At 38.2% G+C, this 14868-nt stretch overlaps 2 protein-coding genes across 2 annotated transcripts in view; one reads left to right on the plus strand and one right to left on the minus strand.

Annotated features, from left to right (window-relative positions):
• The window catches only part of LOC140233494 (nuclear pore complex protein Nup93-like), a 47730-nt gene that overhangs the window by 22077 nt on the left and 10785 nt on the right, over positions 1-14868 (minus strand). The gene's annotated exons all lie outside the window — the stretch shown is intronic.
• On the plus strand, positions 240-12118 carry LOC140232709 (uncharacterized). The gene is made up of 5 exons (XM_072312827.1): positions 240-362; positions 5730-6021; positions 6781-6944; positions 9248-9477; positions 10329-12118. The coding sequence occupies exons 1-5, from the start codon at positions 348-350 to the stop codon at positions 10984-10986; spliced, it is 1359 nt and encodes a 452-aa protein (XP_072168928.1). The 5' UTR covers positions 240-347; the 3' UTR covers positions 10987-12118.

Genomic DNA, 14868 nt, shown 5'->3' on the forward strand with positions numbered 1-14868 from the left:
GCCAGTAGGGTAGAAAGTCAGGCTGATAGTCCTTATCAGATTCAGATGAAGGTCAGGCAATTTGGAATGTTATCACTGGGGCTTTAGTGGTAGAGTTCCTGGCATCTCAAGCTGCCAGTATTGGTGGAATCACTAAAACATAGTGGGTGCCGCCCAAATTGGCAATGCACACTTACCTTCTCCAGGCTTATAGGTATGCACAAATCCCTCTTTTCCCTCTCTCACTCACACTGAATGGGGAGACATGCACAGTTGCAGCTTAGGATGCAGATCTCTTCACTTTGTGGTCTGGCCCTCCTGTCTGTTACATGTGGTTCAGGTTTGGGGAGTGATAAGGTCTTTGCAACATGGTGCCATCACAGGTATAACTATTTTTTTGCTTGTCAAATTAATTTCTCTATCGTCAACCTGCACTTTCTGATGCAGGCCTACAGTACTCAAGTGCGAATGATTGTTACTTGTCATTATCAATCATTGTCTGATGTTTTATTTCGTATGTGAATCCGATGATGATGAACTTTTGATATGTGGTGTGAAGCATTAGTGCCTTTAGCTATAAGTATAAAGCATGCAGTCACCAGAACTTTCAATACGTTGATGACTTCGTTTAATTAAGTATCATCATTACATTATTGCATATGTTTGACTATGAGCTAAATCGCTTGTGAAGCAAGTGATTTCTCTACAAGATGTGTCACTCTGTACTGAAATGATGCTTCGATCTTTTCTAATGTATAGCTCCCCACGCTGAAGTTGTCAGACTGATAAGTTACCAAGTAAGTTGTGTCGTTGCATGCACTTGAGATAAACAACATCACTTCCCCAGCGAAGCTGCTATGTGAATAATAATCTGAAGTCCAATATTCGAAAAGGAACAAATCGAATTTTGGGTGAAATTCTCCCTACATTTAGCTCCGATACATGTGACTAATTTGGCGCATAGACTCCAAATTGATGCCCGTGTGCGAGATCCGGTACATTCACACAGAATCTCGTCACAGAGATTCCGAGATAAAATTACAAACACTAAGTGTTCTCTGTGCTGTACCACATGTACAATCTGAAAATGTGGGTATATATCTAAGATGCATTTTATGTACTTGATGTGCCTTAGAGGAGAGATTCGGTTACAAGTATGGTGGTTGATATTGCATGACCCAAGTTTGCATTGTGAGATTTACAGGAAGTGTTGGCCGCACAGGTGTTAATGAGCTGTCAGAAAGTCTGCCAAATATCTGGTGTAACAAATTTGAAATTTGATTTTTCTTCCTCCAACTTTATATCTGACGTGCATTCTGCTCAGCCAGAAGATATCTTATACATGAATCATTGAATGTATGGAAATAATCATGACTCCTTTTTATTCTTCACTTCTTTCTTCTTCTTTTTTTTTGGGGGGGGGGTGGGTTGTATGGTTTTTGCTTTTGTTATAGCTGTTGTTTTGCTTCATATTTAAGGCAAGTTTGATCCATGGGACCTCAACTCATGTGAAGTTTTTAAAGCCATGTAGAAGGGAAAAAAAATTGATGTTACTGACTCTTCTCCTTGAATCAATCTCAACAAGAAGGAAATTGAGTGAAGAATAGTGTGCTGATCAGCACAAGACCTGTGAGGTTACAACATTGTCACCTTGTCAAATTTGCATAATGGTACATGACTGTGACCAATATCATATTTGAAAATTCCACAACTTTTTGTACTTTTGTCTCATTGTGTTTATGATAATCTACTCATCTATGTCAATGTGTGCACTGGGTGGAATATAAAAACTCAATTTTGTCTTTTGCTGCTTTTTCTAGGCTATGCCTATTTTTTATAATTTGTCTTCCAAGGCTGGCAAGTTTCCATATAGTTTACTTCATCATCCTGAAAATAACACTCTCAATCATCCATGACTGCCACAAAAGCATTATTTTGTGTGGAACCCTGATAGACAAATGTGTTTACAGTTAAACTCTGTCACCTCAAAAGAATAACTTTCACATAATATATAAAGTGTACATGTTTCTGTTTTCCTAACCATTGGTTTGGAAAATGGCAGACATAACATCATCCTTTTCTTGCATTTAACAGACTGTACTGTACAGGAGATCTGCGTCTATTTTCTGGTTTGTTTCCATCGAAGTACCTGTATTTTGTTGATCTTTCATAATTAGCAAATTACACGTTATATCATCAGAGCAGTAAAAAAAGGGGGTGCCGGCATCAAGAACTTTGTGATGTTTACCACATTTGTCCACATTTGCCCACATTTGCAAACATTGAGCGGGGGTGGGTATGCTTCAAATGGAATGGATTCACCATGTCAAATATGCACACATGATAGCACAGACTCATTTTCACATTATAACTAGAAAATGAAGTGCTGGCATTCCTATGCAAAAAAAAAAAAACAAAACAAAAAAAAAAACAACTTTTGCGTTTTGTTGCACAAACATATTACAGTGCATTTTTCTACATCTAATGGACATTAGGTTTGTGGAAAGAGAGCAGAAAAGCAAGTAAAGGCTAGTAACAAAGGGCTATGACCATCAACACTCACAATTCTCGACGGAAGATACAATACTTGGCATAAATGTTTTTGTTAGGTAAACCTCTCATAAGCCTCTTTTCCTCTATTTCATAATCTGTTCCCTTATACAAACGACACTGTGGTCAGAGTAATCTGCTTATTGAAAATGTCAACAATAAGTTTAGAATGGACTTCTACACACTGAATACTATCATAGCAACTCCTCATAAGGCCCGTTCACACACAAGGGAAAAAGTGCGATTTAAAAATCGATTTTCTTATCGCGATCAAAATTTCGAATTTTTTTCCGGTGTGGACAGAAAAATCTCACTAATTACCGCGATCCTTATCGCGATCCAACTCGCACTATTAGTGCGATTTTTCAGAATAATCACGATTATTTTGCCAAGCGTCGTGTGTGTGAGCGCGATCAAGATTCGGAAATCGGTATTTTTCGTCCCATCGTTCGTAGCGCGTGCGAAACTCTATTGGGACTGCGGGGTCAGTCTTCGGTCATGCAAGATTCGCGCATGCACAGTTTGGCCACTGATCGTTCTTTCCTTGCTGCGAAGTGCGATTTTTCCCTGTGTATGAACGGTCAACAAAAAAATCGAAATTTGGATCGCGATTGAAATTTTGATTTTCGTTGTTTGTGAACGGGCCTATAGTATTTTGCTAAGCAGATGCCAATGCCACACAAAATGAATGAAATTACACTGTAAAATGTAGTGTTTTGTGGAAAAAGAAGCACAGAAAATGGGATAAACACTTCCATAAACAGTTATCTGTAACACTCTATAAATACATTTCAATGCATTTATACATTATTTATAAATACTTTAATGGAACACTTTCATAAACACTTCATCAGAACACTTTCATAAGCACTTAAGCACTTTATAAACACCTCATCAGAACACCTTCATAAACACTTAAACATTTCATAAACACTTCAACACTCACGTCACTTCAACACTCTCATCACGTTTAGTTTTTAAAGGCGTCAATGTATTTATTTTACAAATGTTTTGACGCGTTTATTGCTAAATGCTTTTCTGTAACACTTTATAAACATCTAAATGTGTTTATGATTATAAAAATAAACAATTCCAGTATAAGGTGTGATTTGACATGATTTGACATCTGAAACAGAACATGCTAAGATTATGAAACAAATTAAAAGTTATTGATCAGAAATTCTGACTGTACTGATTATTTTTTTTCCAATCAAATGAGCTATAACATTTGATAATTTGTATCATGAAACCAATGAAAAGTTATTGATCAAAAACCTGAACTGCTATCAAGCCATTTCTATTTATTAAATGAGCTGTGGTATTTGACCTGCAGATCCTAAATTCAAACTTGACCTGTACTTCAATGTTTTCCAGTGACATGTCACAAATAATCAAAATCTGGAGAACATTTTAGAGGTTGTAGATCGAAAATTATATTATTTTGTGTATGATGCTTGTCACTGACCCCCTTGAAATCACATAAAATGTTCCCAACAGTGTCTGATGGAAATCTCCAAAATATCTTGCCCCAAGATCAATTGGTTGCTAAGATAAAGCCTCACTTCAATAGCAACCAATGCGTGTTGCCATAAATAAGTTAAATATATATATATATATATATATATATATATATATATATATATATATATTTGGATTGACTTTTGTAGCCTGGTTTTTTAGGCAACAGCATTCATTAGCTGGAAATTTAGCAAGAATGTTGTATGCATGAAAAATTGACTGATGCCAAAACTTCTCTTTACCAAACTTTGACTTGCTCAAAAAGTCTGTGAAAAGTAAGCACACTGAAATTTGTGCAAGCCGTTTTGCAGAGAACATCCTAAAAGTTGGCAATAATGAAATATGTGCAAAGTGTGAGGTCCCTGATCATCCTTCATCCCACCTACATAGGAATGCCAATCAATATTTGTGTACTGAAAGACAATTTTTATCTTGGGTTTCCAACTAAATCCAAAATGTTCAATGGGTAAATAACGCCACTGAAAATAGTTATAAATAACGAGACTTCCCCAATGGCACAAACAAGGTTCAGAGGACATTCAAGATTTTCACACCTCTAAGATAACAACCCCTAGCTGCTTGATATTTGCAGTAAAGATAGGTTGGTATACATATTCAATGACATACAAAACTTTTAAATTTTCCTGCATGACAGTGACCTTTAAATCTTAAGAAATAACAAAAACAATCTCTCCTCCATTTTCCTCATGTATTTGCATATTAATGTGTTTTGAAAGACGCTGACTTTCTGGTTGAGTTTGTACAATATTCATGGCCTTCAACCTTTTACACTATAGTGACAAACTTTTCATTTCCTAGAATGGGATGTTTGTTCCTAAATCCATCAATGTGGTCCTCAGTCATTTAATCACCCATAAATTTGTCCTAAATAACGCAGCAGTTCACACACACACACCAAAGAAAAAAAAAAAAGAATAAAACAGTCACATTAGATGTGGAGTGGTACTGTAAAACCAGAAATATCTGTGGCATGAAATTTTTGCAAATTAGAGCTGACATCCTTTTTGGCGGCATGATATCTTTTGCAAATTGCCACTTGCATTCAATGTCATTAGTGTAGACACGAACTTTCGTGGTATTTCTGTAACAACAAACACAGTCATCATGAAATTTCATTGCAACGTAGTAAAAATTACTACGGTATGAAATACCATGCGATTATAACAAAATTATGATATAATGAAAGAAAACTGCCTGTCTGGAGGACTTCATTATAATTGGAGTTGCCTGTGACAAACTCTTCACTTGTCAAAAACATTATGCAAATACAATTTTCTCACCTACTAGTGGGTCTTATGTGAAGCAACAGTCTATAGGCCTACATGTTTAGCAACCCACGGGCACCCATTTTCATGCAACCACATTTGAACACGACAAATATGATGGTCACGATTACCTCATTACAGAAATGTGTACCAGCATATTATACCGGTAAAAGTAAAAAATAAAAATATGCAAATTATATCACATAACAGTCTCTCATTGCACTTGATCTGAAATTTTCCCTCGAATGGATTTTATCCTAATATGGTCAAAGCTCCTGAACCTTCCTTCTCTATAATCTAAAGATTTCCCACATCAAGTAGGTGAAAAGTACTATGTTTGCTACAGTATGACTGCTTTTAAGGCCATTGCTTTTTTTTTCACACTTGAATCAACAGGTCCTAGTGTCAACCTGTAAGCGTAAGCGTGGGCCCAACTGGAGTGAGAAGGAGAAGAAAGTGCTCGTAGACGAATATCGCAAGCGGCGTCACATCCTGCGGCCCAAGGGACCCGGTCTGACCACCGTGGTGGACCGAGAGACGGCATGGGACGAGATCAGCACAGCCCTCAAGGTGGTCAGTGGGCCGTACATCAAGCGGGACGTTGTGGACGTGCGAAAGAAGTGGGACAACCTTTGCTTTTGGGCCAAGAAGTGCATCGCTGAGTGGAAGGACAAAGGTAGTGCAGCTGGTATGCTACAGACTTCTTGTATGGGGAAATCTTCATGTGTTACTATAGCTCAGATGCTCATCAATCATTTACCATGCTTTGTTGTGTGAGACTTAGTTTCAAAATGGGATCAATTACTGCATAGTTGTACCTTGTACTTGTACATGTATGTGGTATATTTGCTGTGAATCTTTATTCATTGAGTACATTGAGCACATTTCATGAGTAATATTCGCGAAATCAACAACTTGCCAAAACTATAACCTCCTGTAACACAAATGCACTGTTAATTATTTCCGAGGTAGGAAATTGCAAACTTGTCTTCAGAAAAGGGATAATAATTCTGTGTTATTCTGCCACTATGATTCTTGATTGTGAATTCATCCACTCTTAGAATTGCCTTGCAAGTCCCAATGCACAAAACATTTTACTTGTACTCACTAAAATTATAGCTTGTACAGTAGGTTGTACAGTGGGTTCAGGAGGGAAATTCATTAACTAAAATCTTGAATCTTTCAGCCATTCTTTTACAGATTTTTCATGGCCCTTGGTACTATGAAAATGAATATTAAAAAAAAGAGAGAAGGAAAAAGAGAGGCTAAAATTATTGGTTTCCACAAACCAATTCACACATTTAGCCTGAGCTCATCATTCAGGCGGCCTAATTAAACAATTATACATGTCATTTCACAATAACCACGGAACAGACTCATTGATTGTCTCCCCCCCCCCCCCCCCATAACCTACTCAGCATAATATTTTCTATCTTTGTAATGGCAGACAGCTCAAAGAGACTAAACGGTGAGAATGCCCCTCCCGCATTGGCCCTGAAGATCCTGAGCATCTACCAGGATGAGTGGTCTGACATCTTCCCCAATGCACATGTGGTGGACGGTGGAGATGTCTTCTTTGTACTCAACAATGACAACCCATCTCAAGCTGAGGTAAGGAGCAAGAACTCCATCCTTTTAAAGGAGAAATCCAGTCCAAATATAAGTTACTCTGGTAAGAAAGAGTAAAATACTACCAATTCAACAGTAAAATTTTGATCAAAATCGGGTGAAAAATAAGAAAGCTATTTTTCGGGAAACAGTTCTTGAACGGTCAGTATGAACATGCAATTGACAAAGTGAGCATATCATCCCCTCAGAACTTACCATATAGTTTGTACATAAAATTTTGAAATTTCCAGTTTTTCATTCAAACGCAATTATGTCCAAGGCTCAAATACTGGTATATCTAACTGTTCACTATTCTGAAGTTATTCAACCACGAATAACATCATGTTTCAGACTTCCATGACAGAAATGTTGCATTTTTGTCATTTTTTTTTTTTTTTTTTTACACGATCAATGGAAAATTGTGAGGTTATGACATGGTTAGCTCACTAATTTGCACATTCATATCCACTGTACAAGAACTGTTTTGCAGAAATTAGCAAAACTTCAAAATGCCATAACTTCCTTATTTTTCATCCGATTTCAGTCCAATATTTTCCATTGAACACGTAAGATTTTACATCAGACTAACTTATATTTGGATTGGATTTCCCCTTAAAGATCTCCTGTCTGTTTAAGATTTTGTAGAGCCCAATGATACAACTGCTGTGTCTTTATTTCAGGCCGAATGGAGAGTTTCTGACATCTTCATGAAATATGAATAATTTCTAATGGTATAGATTTATTCTAAAAATGTATATCTTTGATTGCAATTTGTATCCTATTCATCTGTAAGGGAATCGGCCTTGATAAGTCCTATATGGTCTTTTTCTGATTCCCACACATGCTAACTATAGCTGTTTGCATCATTCCTTTTGTTTCCTATGTAAATGTAATGTGCAATATGTCCGTGTACATGTATTTGTGGGTTTTTTTTTTAACTTTTCAGCATGTGGAATAAATAAAATTGAATTGAATTGAATTGAATATGAAAACAGGCTATGCAGACCAACAAAATAGCAGCCACCAGAAAGCCATGACAGCAAAGCAGTGGACTGTCATTATAGCAAACTCTTTAGGGCCAGTAAAATCACTTTGTTCTTTTAAACATTATTATAGTCATTTTTGAAAGACAATTAAGACACATTGAAATTTTCATCTTCAGGGTATGAAAGCATAGCTTGTACATGTACTTTGTCATACAAGTTTTTAATGTCAGTGTTCTCTGAGAGTGCATTCTTCATCAGTGACTTCATTTACAAGAATGACACGAGCCATGACCTAAAAGCACCGAATGCATCACTAAAACACAACCACAAATCACACAGAATGACCGAATACTCTCAGAGGCAATGAGAAACACGATAATCCTATCCTTGAAAGCTCTAAACTGTTACACACTCTTGTGCTGCTGCTTCTGCTGCTGCTCATTGTGTAGTCAGTAGGAATTCCAGATGCCAGCATATACTCTTAGAGATCCATGACTTCATACATTTACAAAATATATAAGCTTTTCACTTACAATTGTACCTAGGTGACTTCCGTTATAAAAAAAAAAGTCCTTCCTAAATCCAACCTTGCTGTAACAAGGTTCCACGGTATACATGTTTACAGATTTACCTACATATGGGCATTTGTTACAGAGTTTTGATTTAAAAACAAGAAAATTTTTGTTTTCTGGGACATTCCATTATAACAAGGTTCGTTTGTATATTGACTTGTGTTCAATCATTCACTTTCCAGTCAATGATATCATTTGTAAAACTTGTAGTATGCTTGTTTGTGTATTTTATCTATTAGGGTTGAGGAGCTGATTATGGTACTAAACCAGACAAAAGGAATTCTCTTCTTTTTTTTTTTTTTTAATGCTGTGTGGTAATTTTAGCATAACATAACAATATAACATAATACAGTGTAACCTACATTGTAAAAATGGTCCATTATATAACAGAACCCTCTTTAACCCATTGAGGATAGGCAGATTTTGCTACAACACGCATTTCCCTCAGACACTTGCCCGAGTGTACTCTGGCCTCGTCCTCAACAGGTTAAACAAGGTGATTTTGCACGTCAAAACTCTTGATATTTCTTTGTTTTGCACCCTGATATACTGAAAAACACAATATTTTCGCAGCATGGAATTTTCGAATTGCAGCCAACAGCCTTCTTCGCCGCATGAAATTTGCGCGAGTTGCCTCTAACATTCAATGCGTATGGTGTAGGCAAAAACTTTAATGTGCACTTTAATTTCATGAATCTTGGCTCTTACGAAATTCGCAAAATTAAAATGCGCACGAACATTCCTCGTTTTACAGTTAGTGAGAAGTCTGCTATATAACAAGATAAATGCCATAGTCTTTAGGCCCTCATTTTATAAGGTTTGCCTGTCCCTTTTCCTTCGTGTCCTGGTGCAGGAAGAGAGAGCAGCCAACTACCCCCCAGACCTGGATAACAGGAATGACGGGACAGGAGATGTTTATGAGGTCATTGACCCACAGAGAGATGATGTGGTCAAGACAGAGGAAGGTGGAGATGACAGGTATGCCAGAATTTACATCATTGTACTCATGGCGGGAGAGAGGGCACATTATTCACGTACTTCAAATACCTTTCAGGCAATGTACACTCCCTGAATTACAGACACCTGGTGATGATCGAATCCATTTGTAGTGGAGTAAATAAGATGTTTCAAGTTTGCCAAAAACTTCACTATGATGGGACCAAACTTTATATAAATGGGGCACACAATCTGTCCCATTTCCATTGAATTTTCAAAACAGGGAAAAATGCCAAATATATATTTTTTTAGGCATGAAATCCTCACTTTCAAAAACATTTCAAGGGAGAGAAAAACACAAAACAAATTCAACCACACACTGAGTAAAATCACTGTCACATCTTCTGCTCTTGGATGATGTTGTCATGGCTACTAGTGCACACAATCACATTCTAAGATTAAAATATTGTACAGACCCTCACAATATGACACATACATCAATTCATAATGTTCTCGTATGTAGCACATCAGCACATCCCTCTTGCCATCAATACCTTCCTCCTCTGTCAACCAAAGAGATAGCTTCCAGTTTGCTTCCACTTTTATTGCCCTACAACTCATCATATTAACTACAGAGCATTCCTGTTAAATAACAGATGTAGTTCTAACAAAATTTTGTTCCAACAAAGTGCAAATTTGGTCCCAAAGTTTTGTTCAGTTTAGCTATAATTAAATTTCGCTATAATAAAAAAAACCTGCCAGCCCCAAGGACTTTGATATAACAGGTGTCATCTGTACATAGAAAGGCTGAAGAATTAATAATGTCTGACCTTTCCAAGTTGAAATCACTGTTTTAAAATGTGGTTAACCTACATGTACATTTCCACTTTCAGGTGGCCACAGGAAATGCCTCCTGATGAGGATGGCTTCCCGCAGTATCCCACAGAGGCAACTTCCAAGGAGCAGCCACCCGTCAGCCATGCCCTACAGCCTCCCCCATCCCGGTACTACTTCCAGCTCCACCAGAGTATGATGCAGCCACCCTGCTCTGGCCCCTCCTCCCCCATGGAGGACTGCCTTCCTCAGGAACCCTCGCACATGGCCACGACCATGGCCCAGAGTGACGGCTCCCACTTCAGGCCATACAGCTTCCAGTCTGCCGCCTCACTCTCATCATCCTGCCTCAACCCTCCGCCACCACAACATTCCATGCCGCATTCGGGTGCGTCGCCCGCGTACAAGCGGCGGAGGTATTCCAGCGCCGTGGCGGAAGACAGCGCGCACAGCGACATCGACGACGAAAAGGACATTGAGACCCTGAGCAAGGACCTGCTGATCCTGCGCAAGCAGAAGCTCGTCTTGGAGAAGGAGAAGTTGGAGATCGAAAAGGAGAAGCTAGTCATAGAGAGGGACATCCTAGACATGCAGCGTGAGCGCCAGTGGCTGCAGCTAGAAAAGGCTCGAGCGGAGCAGCCGAATGCAAGACCATCTGACATGACAGCCAATCACGTGGTCATCAATAAAACAACAGAACATTTGGCCTCTGATTAAGTAAACTCTCGAACAGTACTACACACCTGCGACTTGTGACTTGACACGAGGAGACCAAAGATACTTGCCATAGAAAACGTATGAGTATTACTTTTATATTAAAAGTATAAAATCATATTAAAGTAGAGGTAGAGCTTTCTAAAGTATACCAGGTTGATGTCACAGACTTGTGATTTAACCATTTTGTAATCATTTGTACGAAGTGCTGCCGAAAACTTGGCATTTTATGAACAACAAATATTTTGTACTAGGAAGCAGGTATGCTGTCAAGAAACTGAAATCATTACCACATAATCTGAAAAACTGATAAGCTGACAAAATTGTAATTCAAGTGATTTGCAAATATATACGACATCTTGCACAGGAAACCTCTACTGTTTGAGGGACATATGCTACTCTTTTATTTTTATTTTTTGTAACCTTTTCACTGGCTAATCAAAATTTTAAAAAAAGAAGAAATCTTCTATTGCTACACTATCATCTTGCACCTGATGCATCCCACTTTACAAGGTAAACACTGCCTTCTCTGACTTTGGTACATAAAATGAAAGGCTGTCAACTTTGCAATGACCCTACAAGTACAGTTTTTGCTTATCAAAATTTTTTGTTTTGTGTTTTGAAATAGCATGTTACTTATCATTTTGTATGTTTGCCTCCTCTCACATTTGAGTATTTTTCATATCATTTGCCAACACCTGCCAAAGTCTAAAACACAAAGGCTTGTATTTGATGTTCTGAGAGCTTCAGAGATTCAAAGAAATCTGTTGATATCATGATAACCCTCTTTCCTCTTTTTTTTTCCCCCTTCCTATTGAGATGTTGTTAACTTGCGCAAGGGCTTATAGTGAAGATGCTTGCATTTTAAAACTACACACGTGTAGGTATTTCAGTTTTTGGCATTAGGTCTCATTTTGGAGGAATATTAGCATCTAAAATTTTGGTACAAATGTACTTCAATTTGAATTACTTCTCACTGTCCTGCTTTATCTTTTCATCAACACAAGCATCTGGCATGCAGGTTATATCCAGCATGTTTAAAGATAATACAAAGTTTTGGTACCCTGAATTTCCTTGTCTTAGTTTGTGTTTCAGGTTAAAGTACCTTTCATATAACTAACACTGTGAGACTTACTTGCCCCAAAGTGCTCTCATGTCTTAGTAATCATGCAATAAGGCCAAAAAAAAAAAAAAAAGGTTGTATTGGCGTAACATGAGATTTTCAAATAGGGTCGGTCGGGCGGACTTTTTTTTTTTTTGCTACCTCCATTTTACGTGTATAACTCGTGCTCGGTAAACAGTTACAACCGCTGCACCGTATGTGCTGTGTTCATCTATTCTAAAAATCATTTACGAGGCCGATAATACTCGAATTATACCCCTTCACAGAATTTAAAGACGTTGAAATCCCTATCCTGAATGTTTTCACTTCATATTTTACTATTTTGACTTAGATAAGATAGATGCAAATTGACCCATATGTACGATCTTTTCATCGCACACGGCGATCTCTATTACAGTCCCACATATACAGATTCGTGTAAGTTCTCCACACAAGAAACCTATGGCAAAACTGTGCACAATACATTGCAGTCTGAATGATAAGAGTACGCGTCCGTGTTGGAAACAGATGACGTACTGACCAAGCGAGGCTATGCGAGGCGCTATATGCTAGCGAGATCTCTCCCTCGTACATCCGATATCCCCAGAGCCGTTTCCACTTCCGGGTTTTTTGCGATCGCGATCGCAGTCAAGAAGATACTTGATATCGACAGCAAAAAAAAAATAACAAAAAAACATAGGGTCGGCGGAATTTTTAGGGTCGGGCGGGTTACGCCAATACAACAATTTTTTTTTTTTTTGCCTAATGGTTTTGTACCAGAGCCGCCGCCGTACGGCCACGAGGTAGTACACATATTGTACAAACCCATTATTGCATGACAACTGCGACCAGCAGCGTGCAGCCCCATACGCATAGCTAAATGGGATTTCGCATTGTAGCATTCAGGATCATGACAGATGTAGTATCGCGGGTTATTATCAACTTAAAATCCAAAAATTTCCTCAATTTGAAGACTTACCAGTTGAGTTGAAGTATTGAAAACAGGCTTCGGGCAACGTTTGGTTTTGCCAATAGTCCCTTTCTGTTCGAATTGATGACTGAATGTGACTCGGTCGAGAGGACCTTGGGAGAGCTATATGAATTGACGGCCAGCGCATGCGCACACAGACATCTTATCCGTTCATGGATTTGAAATTTGTGTGCATGTGATGTGTGCGCATACGCTGGCCGTAGTATTCAGTGTATGTAGCTCTCCCAAGGTCCTCTTGACCGAGTCACATTCAGTCATCAATTCGAACAGAAAGGGACTACTGGCAGAACCAAACGTTGTCAGAAGCCTGTTTTCACTACTTCAACTTAATTGGTAAGTCCTCAAATTGAAGAAATTTCTGGATTTTAAGTTGATATTTACTCGCGATACTAAATCTGTCATGATCCTGAATGCTACAATGCGAAGCCCCATTACGCTATGCGTATGGGGCTGCTGGTCGCAGTTAATTGCATGATTACTAAGACATGAGAGCACTTTGGGGTGAGTAAGTCTCACAGTGTTAGTTTATATATGAAAGGTACTTTAACCTGAAACACAAACTACCGGTAAGACAAGGACATTCAGGGAAACTTTTGAGGTACCAAAACTTTATATTATCTTTAAGGAAAAACAAAATGACTCCTTCACGTCCTGAATTGTCACTTGCTTGTAAGGAAAAATTATGGACTGACAAGACTTGGTCAGTGACCATTTTCCAAGTTGTTGTAGTTCTCATATTAGTGTGATCACGTCCAGATAAACATTATTGTTTACAAATGAGTAGTACCTAGGAAGACCAGGAAACCTCTTCAATAAAATGAACTGTGTTTTTTTTTTAATAAAAGCTTGTTCATCTTTAATCTACATGTATTTTTTTGTTTTGTTTCTGCATGCAATGGCTCCTTGCATTCCCACAGGAGGATCTATGGGTGTGTTTGAGGGCTCTCCTAAAGCAAACTGTGCCATAGGGTACTGTACCCACACTAGAGGAGTGGCTCGAACGCTCCTAAAGTGTACCATACCGTACTGAACCATGCCAAAGTGGACCACTTTGCGATGTGCTGCAAAAGGGTACCAAAAGCGCACCAAAAGTTCACATGTGAAGAATGCGCATAACATGCACATACGTCATGATGCAAAGAGTTAATTTTCTTTGTTCGGGACATATCTGTAAGTAGCGGGGTTAAGCGTGCTAGGTGAATGACCTTTTCGCTACAAAATGTGTGACCTCCTCTAAAAATAACTCATGAGGTACAGTTTCTAACAGAGCATTCAAACGCTCCAAATCTGGCACAGTTCAGTGCGGTACGCTTTGGTTCAGTTTGCTTTCGTTCGCTTTAGGGCACTTGAATGCAAAAGATGTCATCCCGCATTTGATTAAAAAAGAAAACTAAGTGCAGTTCCATTCTATGCTCAAGTTGACTTTGCTAAATATCGTAAAAAGCACATGAACAGAATAGAAGAAGTATTATCAAAATCAGACTCCAACTTTATAACTTTGCAACTTCAACACATTTTTCCTTGAAAGTCATCTTTCCAAGGTTACTCTACTACAAGAATAATTTGGTGTCATGAATACAAAGTTTTATCTTTGGTGTCAATGTTTAAGAGAAAATATGGTAGAGATTTGTCATTGGGACATTTGTGAGGTCACATTAGCACTATTGATTTTACTTCTTCATCGAAGCCCCAACTTTTCCGTGGAGCTGCACTGTACTGACAAGAACAGTGGTTTCACTCAGTTCCGTGTCCTCATGAATATTATACATTGTATCATATACCTATATCAATA

This window comes from Diadema setosum, chromosome 9, assembly GCF_964275005.1.
Source record: "Diadema setosum chromosome 9, eeDiaSeto1, whole genome shotgun sequence".
In the NCBI taxonomy this organism is placed as follows: Eukaryota; Metazoa; Echinodermata; class Echinoidea; order Diadematoida; family Diadematidae; genus Diadema; species Diadema setosum.

What these genes read in the sequence shown, in the direction of transcription:
- LOC140232709 (XM_072312827.1), top strand. An exon ending in GGACAAAGGTAGTGCAGCTG is followed by an intron (nt 6,022 to 6,780) that starts GTATGCTACAGA and finishes TTGTAATGGCAG; the next exon opens with ACAGCTCAAAGAGACTAAAC. An exon ending in ACAACCCATCTCAAGCTGAG is followed by an intron (nt 6,945 to 9,247) that starts GTAAGGAGCAAG and finishes ACATTCCTCGTT; the next exon opens with TTACAGTTAGTGAGAAGTCT.